The sequence below is a fragment of the Saccostrea echinata genome, unplaced genomic scaffold (genome assembly GCF_033153115.1).
Source record: "Saccostrea echinata isolate AGI-Se365-2 ecotype Australia unplaced genomic scaffold, CSIRO_AGI_Sech_v1 ptg000022l, whole genome shotgun sequence".
Classification (NCBI taxonomy): domain Eukaryota; kingdom Metazoa; phylum Mollusca; class Bivalvia; order Ostreida; family Ostreidae; genus Saccostrea; species Saccostrea echinata.
The window spans coordinates 9817671-9837605 of record NW_026889771.1 but is presented as its reverse complement, the minus strand read 5'-3'; the positions used below and the strand labels follow the sequence as shown (position 1 = coordinate 9837605).

The 19935-nt window shown below is 32.2% G+C and overlaps 1 protein-coding gene across 2 annotated transcripts; it reads right to left on the bottom strand.

Annotated features, from left to right (window-relative positions):
* Positions 1–2299: 2299 nt before the first annotated feature.
* Positions 2300–17992, bottom strand: LOC133190890 (uncharacterized). Of its 2 annotated transcripts, XM_061326569.1 has the most exons (20): positions 17898–17992; positions 14850–14957; positions 14580–14652; positions 14371–14422; positions 13156–13263; positions 12277–12325; positions 11524–11582; positions 11279–11314; positions 10277–10329; positions 10102–10162; positions 9123–9194; positions 8927–8983; positions 8521–8711; positions 7965–8010; positions 7657–7722; positions 7475–7534; positions 5146–5228; positions 4476–4542; positions 4361–4385; positions 2300–4024 (listed from the first exon to the last, which is right to left on the bottom strand). In XM_061326569.1, exons 1-20 carry the CDS (start codon positions 17932–17934, stop codon positions 3990–3992), a joined length of 1338 nt encoding a protein of 445 aa, XP_061182553.1. In that variant the 5' UTR covers positions 17935–17992; the 3' UTR covers positions 2300–3989. The 2 variants fall into 2 exon arrangements, with proteins under 2 accessions (XP_061182553.1, XP_061182554.1); XM_061326570.1 differs by lacking the exon at positions 4361–4385 and having other exon boundaries at positions 3964–4024; positions 4451–4542.
* Positions 17993–19935: the final 1943 nt, after the last annotated feature.

Here is a 19935-nt window from a genome sequence, read left to right as displayed (position 1 = left end):
ATAAGCTTTCCTGAAAAAAAAATTACGCACCCTATTATATTAAAGAAGAGAGCCGCATAACCTTTATTCAAAATGTATCCACAATGATTCCTCAGAAAAAATGCATTTGCATGGTATTAAAATTATTTGACATGTCTAGCGTTTTTATGATATCAAATTACAGATTTAGAAGTAATCTGACTGCATAATTTTTTTGAGAAAAGGTTATTAGTGAACGAGGTAAAAATTTCAGTCGAGTGAGTAATGTGACTAAGGTTTTTTTTCTTACTATCAAATAAATGAGTCAACCATTGTTTCATATATGTTCACAATAGATAGATAGATGAATATGATAGAAAAATAGATGAGAGAGAGAAAGAGAGAGAGAGAGAGAGAGAGAGAGAGAGAGAATTTTCATGGTATGGAAAAATCATAATTGCTCCCTTTTCCCTAAGAAAAATGTGATGCTTTAAGTCACTTATCGACACCTACATCTACCGAACTTATTTAATTAGAGACTGGATAAAATTTTAAAAAAGAAAAGAAAAAAGAAACGAAACGCTGCTATTAAGCAATCATTCCTCCATTATTTCTAAGACCCATTTCCCTTTTCTAACAGTTATGAGAACCTTTGGAAACAAGACAACTCCTAAAAATCTTTAAAACGTCTATATCTCAGATCCTGACGTCATCACCGAAAAGTTATTCAACCAGGTTCAATTATCATACCTAACATTTGCTAGAATATTGACCAAGCCGTGCACATTTTTTTTCAAAGTGCATTAATATAGTCGATATTAACGCACTTTGAAAAGAAATATTTTTTTTTCAAAGTGCGTTAACGTAGTCCCAAAATTAACGCACTTTGAAATTTTTTTTCAAAGTGCGTAATTTTTCAAAGTGCGTTGTAACATACCCATCTAGCACAATATGAGGACTAGAATCACTAGACATTTTCAATTAAAGCATTTTGGAACCTATACATCATTTAATTTTGTTGTTGTTGCCTGTTCTACATTTTATCAAAAGAGCATTTCTTGTCCTCTGGGAATCTTGTTCTTGTCAAAACAAGTCTCCCTGTTTAGTATATAAAAGTTTCAACCTCTTTTCCAAAACACATGGGCCAGGTGCAACCAAAATTAGAATAAAACATCACAGATAAAAGGGAGATAAATTAATTCAATCAAAGATTTTGAAGGGATATATATATATATATATATATATATATATATATATATATATATATATATATATATATATATATATATATATATATAATCCGCATTCTTAGGTGTCCAAAGTATTGTCAAAACCTGTAACTGACTTGGATTATTGATCTATTCTATATTATTAGATCTTCCCCAGTTCTCTATCATATGTACAGTCAAACCTTGTTATCTCGAACTCGATGGGACCAAGAAAAAACTTTGAGATATCCGAAGAATAGATATATCAAGGGTAAAATACTTTAATAAGAAATATGTGGTAAGGACTTCCCAATTACTTCAACATATCCATGATATTCGATATATCCGTGTTCGAGATACTGAAGTTCAACTGTGTTTGGACTAAACATTGCAAGAATTTCTGGATTGTAACAAATTTTATTAATTAAATACATAAATTAATACATGTCATCCCTCAACAAAAATAAATAAAGTAACAAGAAAATTTTGTTGAACACTATAAGTCGGTGATACAAGTGAATTGTAAAACTCAAGTAAAACTCTAACAATAGGAATGCCTGATAATTGGAAGAAATGAATGCACTAAACAAGTACAACAAAAACAGTCTATTTTCGTTCAATTTGTAATTTATACCATTTCCCTTCACCCCTTTTGAAATTAAATTACTGGCTGTTCAACTCCGAATATCCATGGTAATTGATATATCAATGTTTAAAATACCAAAGGTCACCTGTTTATATCTTTGTTCATGAATGTCTGCAGCATAAGAATATTGTCTCTGCTTACAAGATAAAACTACCAAAATGTAAAAAAATTGATAAAATCCTTGTTTTCAATTAGGAAAATTAAGAATGATTGCAATAAAATGAGCTTCAAAAACCTGAATTATCAATCAACTAGAGTACAGAAAACAAATGTAAAATTATACATGTATATATACGAATGAAAGTCTGTAAAATATATATAATTATGCTTTCTTCATCCTGTAAAAATATGAAATGGATTCATTTCTATATTAGAGAGATTTTTGAATTGATCTGTGCATGATTTTCTGATATTTTTTGGACTGGTTCTTAAGTGTTTTATTTTATCAAATAAAGTACTGCAAACATGCATAAAATACCAGTAGTGCACTCTAAATTTAGTGCAATTTTCCTCTTCATCTGATAAAAATAATTTTAAATGGGCACATGGTTGAGCCTTATAAAGGACATGTATTAGTTTTAATCATAAATTAGTGTGTACAAGCACTGAATTATTGGATAAAGAGCAGAGGGAAAGGTGCTAAAATTACAGGTACGTTTGAAGTACATGTACATTGTATATGCTTAATTGAACAGATCTGCCTCTTATTTTCCTTCACTAAATGCTCAGTCAAATTTTTTCTTACTTTTAATTACAACCTTCACTTTTAAGAAATATCTGCTTGCATGTAAAAAAAAAGATTATGGAAGAATTTTTTTTCTCCCCAATTCATTTTGAATATTTTTCCTCATGCTTGCAGAATAACTTACATTTATAGCACCTTAAAGATTTTCTTCAATATTGATTCTCATATAACAATTAAAATACAACATCAACATTTCAAAAAGATTTAAATATATAAAAAATATGTAACAATAGTTCTTCATACTAGCATATAAACAGTGCACGTATTCTTAATATAAAGTGAAATATTGCTACATGAATATTCTTAATATCCCACAAAAATGTCATAACCTTTTATCATGAGTGCATTTAATGTCATAATTGTAAAAGTTAAACATATTTGAAAATTAAGTTTTCTTGTGCATAACTGTACTTCAGTACATATATGAGATTCAGTGAGATCCTTCAAGCCCAAGGACATAAAACCGAAAATATTACAGTCAAACCTCATTATCTTGAACTTGACAGGACCAAGATTAAACCCCAAGATATCTGAGGATTCACGATAAGGACAGTAAAAAAAAAAACGTGGTTGGGACTGCCAACTCACTTTGACATATCTCTGGTATTGAGTTATCTGTGTTCAAGATAACGAAGTTCAACTGTATGTTGTTTACAACCACCATTGTGTGTATATTTAGTTAATACAAAGTTCATGTACCAACTGTCAACTAGAGAAAACCTGCCAGCTATTCAAAACTTGAAGTTTTTGAGCATATGAATGCTTTTCACATACATATATATATAGGTATTTCATCAATGAAAATAATACAGTAATTAAAATTCTGTAATATATGAAAATAAATAAAACTTCTATCAGCAGATACATAACATTGGCTTGTTCTTTAATACAATGTGAAATTGTGTGACTTGGGTATTGCATTGATTCCTATGATTTGAGGACAGATTACAAGCACTGAATAAACTTTATAAATGCAATGTCATTTAAGCTCCAGTAGACAACTGATTCTAACAAAACTGTTGCTTTGTTTCAGAATACTTCTCTTATTAATGATAAAATACAAACACAATATACATGCAAGCAAATAAATCAGGAACAGACAACCTTTAATAAAAAAAAACCTAAATATGGAAGAAAACTTTTCTTTGCTTGTTCTGTTGTACACATTTAAGGAGAGTAGTTGACATCTATATTATATGTAAAATCAAACACATTCCTGGTCAATATATTCTCTTAACCATGTCAATAAATCATTTTAATAACAGGAAACAAAAACAAAAACCAAAAAAGCACCATTTTCACAAAATAATAGATAAAAAGATTAAATATTGCAAAATATAACAATACACCACAACCAAGTCTAGCAACAAGTAACAAAAATAGAAAAAAGTTTAAATATATTTTGGGTGGAAGCACAATTGTTTTTCTTTGTTCACAACAGCAGGTGTGTTCTTTCAAAACCTTGAGCTGAAATAAGATAATCAATTTACAAACACATGGAAAGAGATTGTTTATTTGTTTTGGTGATGTTTAGTGTTATTTGATTTTTTTTGGGGGGGGGGGGGGTTCAGTTTTGCTCTATTCATGGCATATTCAAATTATTATGACTATTTCAACAGTACTGAAATTTCCCAAAAATTTAATCCCAAATGAATTTTATCAGACTCCGTTGCAACTGTAAGGGATAATTATGCATAAGAAACTCTAAAAATGATTTTAAAAAACCTGATCTTTATTAAAATTATTCAAGAGTAATTGGGGATATTTATCCAAACTCAAGATATACAAGATCCTGCAACTTACCAATGGCACAGAGAGCAAATCGAGCCTGAAAAGATAAAGAGAGATTATTTAAAATAATGACTACCCTTCAGTGTGTGGATTAAATTGTACATAATGCAGCATTTTAAAACCTTACCTCCTCATTTGTTCTTGCTTCAAAAACATAACAGTTGAACTTTTTGGCTAGGCTGCATGTTGTTTCTCTGTGAAGGAATATACAGTTATAAGACACTTACATATGCATAATGGAGTGCCAGGGATGGACAATTTTGCTTCATTATATAAACATAATTCATTATATCCATTAAGTTCACAATATATTTTAGAGGCACTGGGAATAAAAATCACTCCGCTGTAAAAGTCAATTCATTGTAAATGTGATTGCTGTAAGCTTGCTTTACTGTAATTATGTTAATCCATTTTCCATCAATATATTCTCAAAGACTGGTACTGTAAAATATAGTTATAAAGATCTCCCCCCCCCCCCCCCCAATTTTTGTTTAAACAAATATTTTTAAAAATGGCTTCCATATATTTTTATTGCTGAAGGAAAAATAATGACCTCATTATGAGTAGGTTTTTACTCTATGTTTGCTATAAACAACATGTGTTTTATTCCATTGTTAGAAATCATAGAAATGCATGCATAAACTAGAAATTCACTATCTTTTTTTTTTACCATTGTAGTTATAGATAAGCTCAAATTCATTAATATACATATACAATGTACATGTATTAACAAATAACCAGAAATAAACATGAACTACAAACAAAAGTTCATTCATGTGTGGATAAGTATAACTCACCCTGCAATGTAAGCAATATGTTGGAGCTGGTCTGTCCTTCGACCACAAGCTGAAATTTCTGTGTAGCCATGCTGCAGTAAAATCTATATAAAAAACATTGTAAAAACATCAATGTTTTGATATTAAACACTAATTTTCTCCTTTGTCAAATAAGAGATACTTAATTTATCAATAATCATATTTCAGTGCCTTTCACGCAGCTTTTTGTCTACTAATCAAGTGCACATTAACTAGATAACTACAGGACCATGAGCCACAAAGCTCACCTGAGTTGCTTGGACCTGCTGTTCTTCAGGTTTTAACCCCCCCCCCCCCCCCCCCATTTATGCATATGAAAAATTCTGTCCCCATGTCGTGATCCAACCCTAGCCACAAGGGGTCATGACATAACACAACTTAAAACTTGGATGCTTTGTTTTCAATATGGCATTCCTGCTGCATAGATTTTTTTGCCAGTATACATGCAATAGGTAAAATTTGATCCCCAATTTTAGCACTACCCTAACCTTAGGGTCAGTAATTTAAAGAAAAAAAACTTTATTGCACACAACCTGGGAATGTTGGAATATGAAAACAATTTAGCGTGGATCTGCTAATTCTTCAAAGAATTTTTTTCATAAATTTACTATAGATTCCCATAAAAAAAACGTTGATCCCCTATTGTATCCCCAACATTCCAAATGGGCCAAAATTTAAACAAACTGAAATCTGCTAGCACAACATAAAGATGTTTGCACATTTATTAGACTAATCATGGACGTGCTGTTACTGAATATTTTTAAAATATTTTTTTCCTATACTCAGTACATTCTCATGTAAAGCTTTGATCTCCTACTGTGGCCCCTTCCTACCCCTCCTGGGTCCACAATATGAACAAACTTGAATCTTCATCACCGCAGGATGTTTGCTTATTCATATCATTAATCATGGCCTTGAAGTTTTTGAGAAAAAAAAATGAATTTTTTTAAGGGATGTCAACGAATTGTTAACTATTCGACTATCAGTTTAATGGACCGACGATCGAATAATGAAATGACATTTGAATATTATTATATAAAATAAATTTAAAATCTAATATAATAGAGTGATAAAGAGATGGAATTCTCATCACAAAATTGAGAAACCGTCTTTCCTCAACAAAAAAAGGTTGATTTTCCATGTACGTATAGAAAGAACAGTAATTAATAGTGCTTCACTACTGCAAGAATTATTTGTCAGTAACTGCCTGTGTTGTTTTTGTAATAAATTACCCACCAATATACTGGGCTTTGTTTGTTAAATTATTAATTAGACTTGATCTTATATCATGTACCAATTATCGTTTATTATTTTAAGATTATTCGAACGCAAGGAACAAACCATAACTGTGACATGTTTTGACACTTTGATATTTATTAAAACAATTCGCTTTCATTTTAAAGTGTTAAAGACATTTTGATAGCCAGAGCAATCAATAATTGAATAAGCAGTATCTAACTTTTTAACAATTTCACAGGCACCTGACATGTGGATAGTGCGAGATTAACACCCCCCCCCCCCCCCAATTTATTTCATAATAAACTTTAAAAAATATCGGCTGGCAATTTTTTTTAATGCTTATTAAAATAAAAAAGGACGGCATATACAGGCCGATTTATGAATTTGATTGACATGGAAATCATACATTATAGAGATTAGGTTTCTAAATTTATTACATATAATCATGCTATCCACACATTATGGTGCATTAATTTTGATGTTACTTTTTAAATAGATTGAAGTATAAGGGTTTTGGAGTTATAAATACATCATGTATCAGTGGAGTTTGAAATACAATTTATTTTCAGAAAATGTTCTGAATATTCGACTATCGTTCGAATAATGCAATCAAATAATCAACTAAGGAAATTAAATATTTTGACATCCCTAATTTTTTCTATATACATGTATACCCATGCAAAATATTGATTCCCTATTGTGGCCCCATCCCACCCACAAGAGCCTTGCTTTGAACAAACTTGAATCTGCACTATCTGGGGATACCTGCTTTAGGTATATAACTAATCATGGCCATGTTGTTCTTGAGAAGAAGATTTTTAAACATTTTCCCATAAAAATTCCCATGAAAACCTTTGATTCCCTATTCAGGCCTGTCCTATCCTTGGTTATCATGATTTGAACTTGAACTCTAGAAGAAGTTTAAAATATGAAAAGAGTCGGACAGACAGAAGGAAAAGCTCACTTGAGCCTTTGGCTCAGGTTAGTTGATAATAAATACATATAGAAGCATTGCTTCAAATGCTCCAGTTTATGAGTACTGGTATGTAAAAATATGTCAAAACAACCTCACCTTGTCATCTTTTTTGTCAACAACCAGTACGTCTTTCTCTGTAAGTTCAATCCTCACGGGCTACCAATGAAAATGATTCAAATTATATTCATCAGAACATTTTCACATTTTACACAGAGTATTGTTTTCCAACACTTTTTTAAATTCCCAATATACATGTAATTGAGAACATCAAACTTTACCACTCTCTGGGTGTGGTTCCTCAGTACCCCCAGAACAGAATCCTCAATTCTGACCACTCTTCCATCCTAACAAGGGAATGTCATTATTGTTTGTAACTGATATTGACAAAATTCGTATATAGTAAATAAACCCAAGTTTACCCCTAAGTTTTAAACTTAAGTGGTTGTTTATTTCAAATCATTAGAATTTTTTAAGCTTATAATTGTCTAATATATCTACAATGAAGCTAAATTTGGTGATATATCTCGATATATATTGCAGTTTAGTTTTTTAAATCCTTTGTAAGAGGTTTATTAAAAATACTTACTATTCCAAGTGGAACATAGCCGAGATAATGGGCTTCATATGTTGCCCTGAAAAAGGATAAGCTGATAAAACTCAATAAAAGAGATACAATTCCTATCATATGCAAATAGGCACTTCAAGCAAATCTAGTATTAATACATGTACTAACATTTTTAACTATGCTGAAAATCATAGCATCTTTGTAGCTCTACGTAGCTCTACATAGCCACAATGTTCTTAGACACGGCCCTGATATTTATTACATATAAAAATTTTTCACAGTGTAATTTTTTGCTGCATTGTACTATTTTGAAAAATTAAACTGCAGGGAGAGTTAGCTAAGGTTGTGTGCAGTACCTGCATGAAACCAGCTTTTATTCAACTGCTAGAAATTTGCGACCTTATTTTACTCACAAAGATTTCTCACCATGACAATTTACTTGATTGTATGTTTATTCAATATGTTTCTCAGTCATGAAAATTTTAAAATAACTGTGGGATGTTTTTCAAAATTACTAATGAAGAATAGGAGTTGTCGGATATAATAATTGGTTTACAGTATTTTATTTGTAGCATACCCTCCCTCTGAGCCATGGACTGGGAGCTCCTCGGCATCTTCTTCACTGAGTATGGTATGCGGTGGTTTCTTGTAGCCGTTGCTGGAACTCTTTTTGATCTGTAGGAGTTCTTCTGCGGTGGTGATGTCGATGTCTGCATCCTCTATCAGGTGTTGTATTGGTTTGTACAAATTACCTTGGCTATCAAATCCCTAGGAGTATACATAAAAGAAAAAAATAGAAGCATATCTGTTATAAATTACACAGTATATTACATGAGTTCAAGGAGAAATTCTTAATCTTAAAAATATTTTAACTGAAATTTTTTTTTCTATAAATTTTAAAGGCAAACATACAAAACAACCAAAGATATCAAGTTTTCAACTTTCACACTCTACATGTTTACATTTGCAATATGTAATCATACCTTGACTACATGGACATGCAGAGGAAGACCTTTGTATTTTTGCAGAATATTGTGAGCCTGTAAATTTTTCATATCAATAAAGATTTATTTGTATATATATGACATTCATTATCACATAAATAACATCAATAAATTTCATTTCTTCAAACTTTCATAATCGGTGTGTAAAAATTTAAAAAAAAAAAACCTGACTTACAGCAGACATTTTGTTTCCTCTTAGTGTCTCACCACAGAGCTCATCAATAATATCACCTGCATGGATTTTGTCCTGAAGGAGAACGTACATGGAGAATATAAACTTTTGTTATTACAATTTTACACAAGTAGTAGGAGTCAGAAAGGATGGAAAAGGGAGTCATGAGGGAGTTATGAGGAGTCATGAGGCATTAAGAGCCAGGAATAAAAGAGTAGAAGGAGGAGGAACAAAGGAGTGGGAAAAAATCCTGTAAAGAGGGGAAATCTGGAATGAGGAATCATGAACAGGGAAGAAAAAGACTGAAGAGGAATGGAAAAAGAAAAGAGTCACAAATGAGGTCTAGAAGAAAGAAACTATGAATGAGAAAGGGGTCTGAAGAAAGAAGAGTGAAGAGAAGGAAAGAGAAAGAAAGGAAGGGGCTGAGCTGGAAAAGATGATAGAGCTGAATAAGGAGTAGGAGCTAGGAAGCAGACTGGAAACAGGGTAAGGAGTAGGAGCTAGTAATAAGAGTGAGAATTAGGAGCTAAGAAGCAGTGTGGAAGCAAAGGAATAGGAGCTACATGTAGGAAGCAGTTTGGAAGCAGAGTAAGGAGTAGGAACTAGAAGAGGTCTGAAAGCTAGGAAGCAGACTAAGGAGTAGGAGCTAGTAAGCAGAGTAAGGAGTAGGAGCTAGTAAGCAGAGTAAGGAGTAGGAGCTAGGAAGCAGAGTATGGAGTAGGAGCTAGTTAGCAGAGTAAGGAGTAGGAGCTAGTAAGCAGAGTAAGGAGTAGGAGCTAGTAAGCAGAGTAAGGAGTAGGAGCTAGAAGGCAGAGTAAGGAGTAGGAGCTAGTAAGCAGAGTAAGGAGTAGGAGCTAGTAAGCAGAGTAAGGAGTAGGAGCTAGAAGGCAGATTATGGAGTAGGAGCTAGGAAGCAGTCTGGAAGCAGAGTGAGAAGCCAGGAAGGAAGATCATGTGTCAGTATTAAGTTTGTGAAACTTACATTTTCTTCTGCTACACTCCCTGGTTCTACAGCTTTCACCAATAAAAACCCATTGATGTATCTATTAAAATATTAAATGAATTAGAAAACAAACAAAATAAATCTCTGAGTGAAAATTGCATGTACTTCATATTTTAGTAAAATGTGCCTAAAAACTGTGTTTTAAAATACTCACTGCACATGAAGTCCAAGGTTGTCACAAGGTACAAGTTCATACTGCCTGTAAATCTGAAATCACACAAGAGGAAAAAAAGTTGACAACTAAATCACTCAATAACAGGCCCATGGTCCACATTGCTCATCGGGGTCACACCTCTCCTTTTGACAAATCAATATATGTATCATTAAACTCTTATTGTGGTCCTATATTTAAACGTGTTTTCAAAATTTTAGATCTCTAGTATATTAATATCAAATGTAAATTGCAACTGATTAAAAAATTGTTAATGTGTAAAACACTGTCCTCCAAGTGTGAGCCCAGTCTGACTCCAGGGACCATGACTATATAAGCACATACATGTATTCAAATCTATGCTACATCAGGATCTCAGCAGATTAACTTTAGCCTTTTTTCTTTTAAATTACTTGAAAGAATACTTCTAATTTATGTTTTTTAAATAAATCTATGAACCCCCCCCCCCCCCCAACCCCCTGTTTTTTCACATAATACCTGAAAAAATAAGTAAAAGACACAATATATGCATTATTATTTCATATCAATTTGATTATTAAGTTTTTAAGAAAAAAAAATAAATCCAAAAAACTTCCCCCATATATTCCTTTGTAAAACTGTGGTCCTACTTAAACCCTGGTGGCCATGATATAAATTGAATCTACACCACAGTGAGTGTAGATTAATTAAATAATTAATTAGACTAATTTTAGTACCAGTGCTCTTCAAAAAGAAATTAAAAGATTTTCTGTCTATATGCCTATGTGAAACAATGGTCCCAGATTGTGGCTACATCCTATCTGGGAACAAAATTAGAACAAACTACATGTGGATTCTTGCATACTTGTACTCTTTTTGAGATGGTTTTTATCAATATCTTCCTGTGTAAAGCTTTGGCCCTATACCAAGACCCATGTTGGACAGACAGTCCCGGAACACCTCCTCCTTCCTCCCAGAAAATTATTTTTCCCCATTTGAAATCTACATGTATATTCACATACTTACAGGCAAATTCCATGTCTTGTCCAGGAAACTTGCATTCTGAAAATGATAAATATTTGAATTATTCAATAATTAAAGAATATAAACACATAATTTCAACTCTTTGGTGTTCTACAGTAACTAGATGTATAATTTGATAGAAATTAATATTTCTACAACCTTTAGGATCCTGTTATGATATCACTAATGAAAACAAGTGCTTAACACTAGCTTGTGCAAATCTGTGTAAAAAATACAAGAAAACTTACATGAATTCTCAGCTGGAAGTTTGCCTCTGTCAACTCAAACAAAAGTGACTGTAGAATTTCTGAAAGTTCACAGATAACAGTACAGTGATTATACACATACAATGCTTTTTTTTTGAAATATGATACTAAGTTATTTTTTTTAAGAGACATATTGAGTAATAATAAAAAAAAATTTTCTTACGATACCTAATGGATCAAATCAAAAGATAACCACAACTGCATTGTAAATCAATCATGAGTGCAAGTGACGAATAACAAAGGTTGTATCAATCTCATCTTTGCTTTTGTATAACATGTCAATGTCACCTGACTTTATTCATAGTGTAAAATTTGTATAAAAGAATACAAAGGTAGAGAATGTTCTAGATTATCTTTTTCACAGATTCTTTCAAAATCTGTGTCTACTGATATTCCTCTTCTTGGGACTTGAGGTAATGTGCAAGTGTATAATCAGGCAAGAGAAGCAAAGCAATATTTTCATTTTGGGCCAGACAATAATCATTTCTTAGATTTTTTTTAGGTTCTGAAATCTGCAATTTCATAAAACCTAGTATTTTCAAGAATTGAACAAAATTTGCCTGAGCCATGTAAAGATTCTGTTTCTTTCAATTTTTCTGAAATTGCATCACAGAGCCTCTTTAACATTCTGCTTTTAATTAACAATGCCTATATACTTGAAGGTAAGATTAAAGGTAACAATGCAGTGACTTTTTTTTAAATAAAAAATAACGTTAGTTCTTTTAATAAGCATACCTGCAAGAATTTCGTTCCCCAGAATACTGTCATTTTCATAATACACTTCCTGTAACCGAATCACAAAACTATATTATCTATAATTTACCTAATCAAAAGGTTGAAATCAAAACAGACTGTTACAGTAAATGTGATAAATATCTAAAACATTTTTTTTATTTGATAATTATAAATTATTTCTGACATTGCTGGTATTGTACAATATTTTGAACATTTAAACAGAGTTATTGTGAAAATAAAAAAAAAAAAGGATTGTTACTGTCTAAAGACTACAAAGTTCATAGCATATGAATTATGGACTGCCTCCACAAAATTTAAAAACCCCACTAGTATCATTGGTGGGATGCTAATATTTTGTTGTTTGAACCCATCCTTTTGCAATCCTTTTGAACATTCCCAAGCAATAATGTGAGGGATGCAAATATTTATCAGCCAAAGTACATTAAAACCTCTACTCCCTTCAGCAGATCAACTGATTTGCGACCAAAATATCTCAACTCCTGGCTTAGAAAATAAAGTTTATAGAGCCTGGAGCAAACATTCATAAAATACCCACAGTATTATGAAGTATTGCTTCAAGATTTCATGGCATCAATATATTGGGCTACACTGATAAACAGAAAATGTTAAAAACAAATTAGTTACAGCCAATGTGTCTTATCTTGTTTGTGTTCAAGACTGTAGCAGTCCAAGTCTATTGAAGGCACTGTATGAAATAACACTTTTTAACCCTATGTATTGGGTAGGCTAGCATGCTGTTCCAAGATCATAGCTCTATATACAGTTACGTAGCCACTTTGATCTTAAATGCAACCCTAACTTAACTCATATTTTGGCAAGTTTCTTTATTTGTAAAACATAAACCTTATACCGTCATACCTTAGCTAGCTGTCGGTTTTTGGAGATTATTTGTACTGGTACCGTCAGCATTTTCTTCATCAATGCTGATCGGATAAATAAACGACCTCGGCCTAGATCATGTGTCACCTGGAATATGAAAAAATCAAATGATTCACTGCACACAAATCACAATTATTCATATGTAAAATGAAATCACTGCATTAATAACCATGATTACTCAAAATGATTAAAGAAACTCCCCCAAAGCCTGCAAAACAAAATATATCTTTCAACATTCTACAATGACACACTAATGTTTGATTTTAAATTATTCAATGAAAGTTCCATCCAAAATAAATAAAGAAGCTCATGGGCCACAATGCTCACCTGATTCACCTTTGCCCTGCTGTTCTCTAGAAAAAAATCTTTAAGAGATTTTTTATTCCCATGAAAAATTTCTCCCACATTGTGGTCCCAACCTAACCTCAAGGATCCATGACTTAACCTTTGTATCCACACTACAGGAAGATTCTGATTATCAGTACGAATAACATGGCCTTGCTGTCATGGAGAAAATGTTTCTCCTATATACATGTAGATGTAATTTGTAATATTTGATCCCTAATTTTAGCCCCAACATAAACCCAGTGTCCATGATTCCAAACAAACTTGAATCCACAAGGTTTGGGAATGTTTGCATATCAGTAACATTTAGTGTTGCCCTGCTACTCTCCAATTTGTTCTTTTGTTAAAGTTCCTCTTTCTCCCATGTAAAAATCTTATACCCATTCTAGGCAACCCACGCCCCAGGGACCATAATTTTAACAAATCTAATATATTCCTGTGTAAAAACCTGATCTCTTATTGTAGCTTTACCCTATTCCCTGGACCACATTTTAAACAAATATGACTCTACATTACCTGAAGATGCTTTCATATCAATACAACGAATCATCATGACCAAGGCCTTGCTATTGCTCTACTTAAGAAGAAGATTTTTATTAGTTATCTCATCCTATTTCTGACTTTTCTAGATTATCTGCCCTTGGATGGGGACTGTCCTTCATGTGAAAAAAACCCTCTGAGCCCCTTCACCCAAGAATACTTTGTACAAAGTTTGGTTGAAATTGATTCTGGAGAAAATGGAAAAAGTTAACAGACATATATGGACAGACAGACATTATTCACTTGAGTCTTTGCTCAGGTGATTTAAAAACTAGAAACATATTTAAATTTGCAATTTTAAAAACCAACCTTCTTTGAGTCTTTGACAGTGTCAATTACCATCGAAAGTATTGGATTGCATCTAAAAAAAATACATACTGTATATACAACAATACAAAAATAATATGAAGGGTATATATCAAGGGTTTGCATATATATATATTTACATGGTACTGTTTCAACAATCCTGTAAAAAAAAAATGCAATCCTTGGTAAGAATATTTACTTAAAAAAATTACCTTTCCTTTGAAAAAGATGGTATTTTTGCCACCCAAGACCAGAAAAAGTCACTCTTGTCAAACCATCTGGATTCTAGAAAAAAAATCAAATTTGCCATATATTTAAAAACTATTTTCTTTCCTGAAAAAGATATTGACATTCACATTGAAATGGTATTAAAAAAATTATAATTTAGAATTACACAATACAGATGAGCACATTGTCTGACTTTTCATTTATTACTTTAGAGTCCACCGTAAAAGTATTCTGTCCTACAGTACAGAACTTACTTTTAATTCCTTTTTGAAATATTTCCTCCAGCACACAACATAATTTTGCTAGATCTTCATTATCATCTGTTACAACAATATTCTTTGTTCTGAATTCTAAAACAAATCCTGAAAAGAATTTAAAAAACAGCTTATTATTATGTTATGTTTTTCAAATAGCTGTTCAATCGTTAAAACCTACATTCTTGTTTTAAAAAAAAAAGGGATCAAGAAACAAAGCTATAAAATTGTTTTAATACCATTAGCATATCTTATCATATAAAGTGTCTAGGTGATGGAGCTATATCCATAGGGCGTATTGTACACAAATATTTAATACATTCAATCAGGGACATATATACTTAATGTTTAAGTATATAAGCCTCTGATATAATTCAATGGTACAACCCGATGATTGCACTTTTTTGTTCAGAGTACAAAAAAATGTTTAAGATGTTTCAAATCAAAAACAAATTAAACATGATTTAGAGAGTAACGCCCCATGTTTTCCGCTGTTAGGACTCGGGGAATATGGAACTCCAATTGAACAGGTCCAGTCCAAAGACTATTTCTACCTATGTAGCTATTAATAGCTACTAGGGATGTCAACGAATAGCCAACTATTCGACTATCAGTCGAATGGACCGACGATCAAATAACGAAACGACATTTGAATAAATTAATGCATAAAAATGTGAAAACAAGATGGAATTCTCATCTCAAAATTGAGAAACCGTATTTTTTCAAACGCAGTCCATAATTATAATATATTTTCCTCAACCAAAACTGTATACATGTAGAAATTACTGTAACAATAATTATAAATGCTTCACTACTGTAAAAATTATTTGTCTATTACCTGTGTTGTTTTGTGATAAATTATGCAACATACTGGGCTTTGCAAATTATTAATTGGACTTGATCTCATACCATGTACCAATTATATTTTATTATTTTAAGAATGTACAAATGTATGGCATGTTTTGACACTTCGATAATTATTAAAACAATTCGCTTACACTGTAGGGACTTTTTTGGTTGCCGGGGCAATCAAAAATTGAACAAACAGTATTTAACTTTTTAAGAGAATATCACAGGCACCTGTCCTGTGGATAATGTGTGTTTTTGAGTTATAAATACGTCAAGTACCAGATAAGTTTGAAATAAAATTTTATTTTCAAAAAATGTTCTGAATATATATTCAACTACCGTTCGAATAATGCAATCAAATAATCGACTAAGGAAAATAAATATTTTTGACATCCCTAATAGCTACCTAGGGATTTAAAGCTACTTGAAGCTACTTCTACCTACTTTTACCTGTCTTTGAAAATATATTAAATAATAATTATGGCCCATCTTTAGAACAGGTCAAACTTGTTGTTTATCATCTTGTGTACTTGCATGGAAAAATTTGGGGTGTTAGTTTGAAAATTTTTGGAGGGTGGAGAATGGAGAGGAAATGCATTAAGGACCCTCTCTACACTAGTGAAAAATGTTTTTTGGACATCAAGAAAATTATATTGAATAAAGGTGTAAATATTGAGCTTATATATTTAATTTCAATATATGGTACGTGGCATTTACCCCCAGGAAAAATTTTCAAACACAGCACAGTACCAGTGAACAGAAATCGCAGCTGTATACTTCCATGGAGAATTTACATGTAAATAACGTGTTCAATTAATTTATCTTGGCCTTTTAAAATGTTAGGAATACTTGAATTGATTACAAATTGAGTAATATACTGTAGTTTCTATTTATTGGAATTTAGATCTAAGGGCAGATCACTCTAACTGCAGAAAAATACCATAAAATCAGAACTCTTTAGTGTGCAGTGTAGAGAGGGTTCTTAAAAACCACCCCAAAACATTTCATATAAGAATTCTTGAAGATTAGTTTTAAAATTGATACAGATTTGTGAGTCATTTTAGTCTTCATTTCATCCTTAGCTACCAAAAATGAAAATGGATGTAGTTTTTTTATGCAAAATTGTTGAGTGAGAAAGTAATCATTTTTTGCCAAAATTTTGTCGTATTCATCGTCAGTGTCAGGTCTGGTACAATCACTGGATTTAGCCACATAGCTTGAACTACCTACATAGCTTTATTTACCTACCTGAAGTAGCTTTATTTAGCTACTAAATCAAACTTATTTCATAAATTAGCATTTTTCCCAGAAAGTACAGAAAATTGCACTTTGATGCAGTGATAATTTTCAACTTTGAACTCATCTGAAAACAATTCATGAAAAAATCACTCTTGGAGATGTGTCTTTTTCTGCACAATTGCAATCAAAGTTCTAAAAGTTTTGGGGCTATATACAACAGTTAATTTGTGGCCTAACAGTAAGTTCTTGAGTGAAATAACAAAGAAAACCAGTTTTGGTTAACCTGCATGAGCACAATGTGAAGTAATCATACTTATCCACACCTCATCGCACACAAGGTGGTGTACAGTTACTCTATTCTCTATTGAGAAGTTGCTGGCTCGTTTAATACTCTCAGCCAGCAACTTCTCAATAGAGAATACAGTTACTCAAGCAATGGAAATACATCTTTTCCTTTAAAGTGTTCAAATGCAGCAATGTTAAAAGTATCTCTGCTTTAGATTGCTTTTTTTAAAATAATGCCTGGAATAAATATTAGTAGACGTTTACTTGGAACTTTTTGTCTTTTTAAAATAAAAAGCAAAATTGTGAAAAGTTGCCTTGAAATAGCTAAATAAAGCTACCTGAGGTAGGTAAATAAAGCTACGGTATGTAATTTTAGCTACGTAGCTAAATGTACTGATTTTACTGGACCTGAGTGTGACTGTATTTAGAAATTTTGTGCTCACCATATTGCACCGTTCCTGCGTTTGGCCACAAAATGAAAATAAAGCAAAAAGTAGGTAAAAATAGCTACCTGGAGTAGGTTTAAATACCTAGGTAGCTAAAAGTAGCTACGTAGGTAGAAATAGTCTTTGGAATGGACCTGAACTGGCTGAAGAGGTGGATAACTTATCTTCAACATCAGTCGCTTTCGGCAATTATTATGAAAAAGAACAACCCTAATGTATTATTACATACCCTTTAGACGTTTCAACAAGGGGTCACTGACTGACATAACTGCAAGTACCCTCTATTATTGAAAATATGGCAATATTCATCATTTGGAAAACACGGAAGATCAAAATCGGATATCGAAGAGGAAATGTAAAGTATAAAATATAATGGACCAAATTCCGGATTTAAAAAAAAATAATTTTTTTTAATATTTTATTTTATTTATTTTTTTTAATTAATTAATTAATTAATTTTTTTCTTTTCTTTTCGATGATACATTTCTATAAAATCTGCTAAGTACATTGTTTTTCAATCTTTACTTTTTTGTAGTAAAACAAAGCAGCACTTGCGATTATCATTTTTGTTTGGCTCGTCTGTACATCCCCCCTTTCCCCTGTATTCGAAATAGATCAACACTTTAGTAAACCTCTTTAAAAAATTAAAATGAAATTATAATGAAAGAAGAAATAACATAATTATATTAAAAATAGATCCATGGGTCATAACGCACACCCGAGTAAATATCTCCACAAACCAGTGGCTGCGTGATATGAAATTCTTTCGTTCTCATGAATATTTATAAATGCTTTTATAACCAATGAAGTCCCTCTCTGGAGGAGAGAGTCAGATGAGAATCAGAAGAGTCTGTTCAATGAGAATTATAGTTTGTGGAAATAGAATGGACACAAAACCCGTGGCTTGCGACGATGTTTAAGCAGTAGCTAGCCAACTAATCTTTGGAATATGATTGCTGGTGTCTTGAACATGTGCAAACAGAATTTTAAACATTCATTTTTTTCCTGGGGGCCAAATGGGGGTAAAAAAAAACCCCCCAGGTTTTCCCTGGATTCCTCTTACATTTTTTGCAGTAGCCCATCCATATTTTGGAGTATGACTGGGAGTGTTCTGTAGACGTGCAATAATTTCGATTTTCACCCTGGCGGGCAAATGGGGGTCAAAAAGTGTTGTTTTTTTCTACAAAAACCTGGTTCCCTGAACTTCTCTTACATTTTTTGCAATAGCATTCATATTTTGGAATATGATTGGGAGTGCCCTGTAGTTGTGCAAAAAAAGGTTTCGGAATTTCAATTTTCGTCCTGGGGGCCAAAAGTTTTTTAATACAAAAACCTGCGAGATTCTCTTGCATTTTTTTTTTTGCAGTAGTCCATTTGGGCCATTCCAAGTTTTTTTTTCTATGTTTAGCGTCTGTGTGCGCCTTGGTTTTTGACACCGCATATCAGAAGAAAAACCCAAACAAAATCAGGGTCCTGAAATTTATCATTCTGGTCGAAATCTTTGAATCCTGTCAATTTCTTTAAATATTTATCTACAATATGTCATATTAGGTATATTGTTAGCATTAAATACATTGGTTTTACTAAAGAATAGATCTTTCTACGAGAAAACTAGATTAATGAGATAAAATCGTTTGAATGACATCATTTTTATGACTATAAAGTCTGTGTTTCCTTATTTGGTTTGTGTGTTTATTGCGAATAGGTAGGTAGGTTTTTTTTTAAAAAGGTGAACACTAAACAGAGAAAAAACCTGGAATGGCCTTATTTTTTTTGAGTATAATTGGGAGTAGCCTGGGGATGTGTACTAAGATTTGAGAATTTTGATTTTCAATGTGGGGGCCAAATGGGGGTCAAAGAAAGATTTAAAAAAAATAAAAAAAAAAAACCCAAAAAAAAACAAACGAACAAAACAAAAAATAATTGGTTCTTTGAACTCCTCTTACGTTTTTTTTTTCACAAAAGCCCAATCTCATTTTGGAAGCTGTAGATGTGCATATAGGTTTCGGAATTTCAACAATTTTTCCCTGGGGACCGGGGGGGGGGGTGGAGGGGCGTGATCCCCAATAATTTTGCCAATATATAGAATACTATAGAAAACATAGTTACTATATGCTCCCCTCAATAATAACATTTGAAGACTTTTTTTATTTGCTTGTCAAGGAATTTTTGAATTTTGGTAGTGCCCCCCCCCCCCAATGAAATTGTTTGGTTGTGCCCCCCCCCCCCCCCCAACTGAAATTGCTTCCTACGGACTATCAAATCTT

What these genes read in the sequence shown, in the direction of transcription:
- LOC133190890 (XM_061326569.1), bottom strand. Translation starts at nt 17,934, where the DNA reads ATGTCAGTCAGTGACCCCTTGTTGAAACGTCTAAAGG. An exon ending in CCATCTTTTTCAAAGGAAAG is followed by an intron (nt 14,423 to 14,579) that starts GTAATTTTTTTA and finishes TATTTTTTTTAG; the next exon opens with ATGCAATCCAATACTTTCGA. An exon ending in ATTTGCTCTCTGTGCCATTG is followed by an intron (nt 4,025 to 4,360) that starts GTAAGTTGCAGG and finishes ATCTTATTTCAG; the next exon opens with CTCAAGGTTTTGAAAGAACA.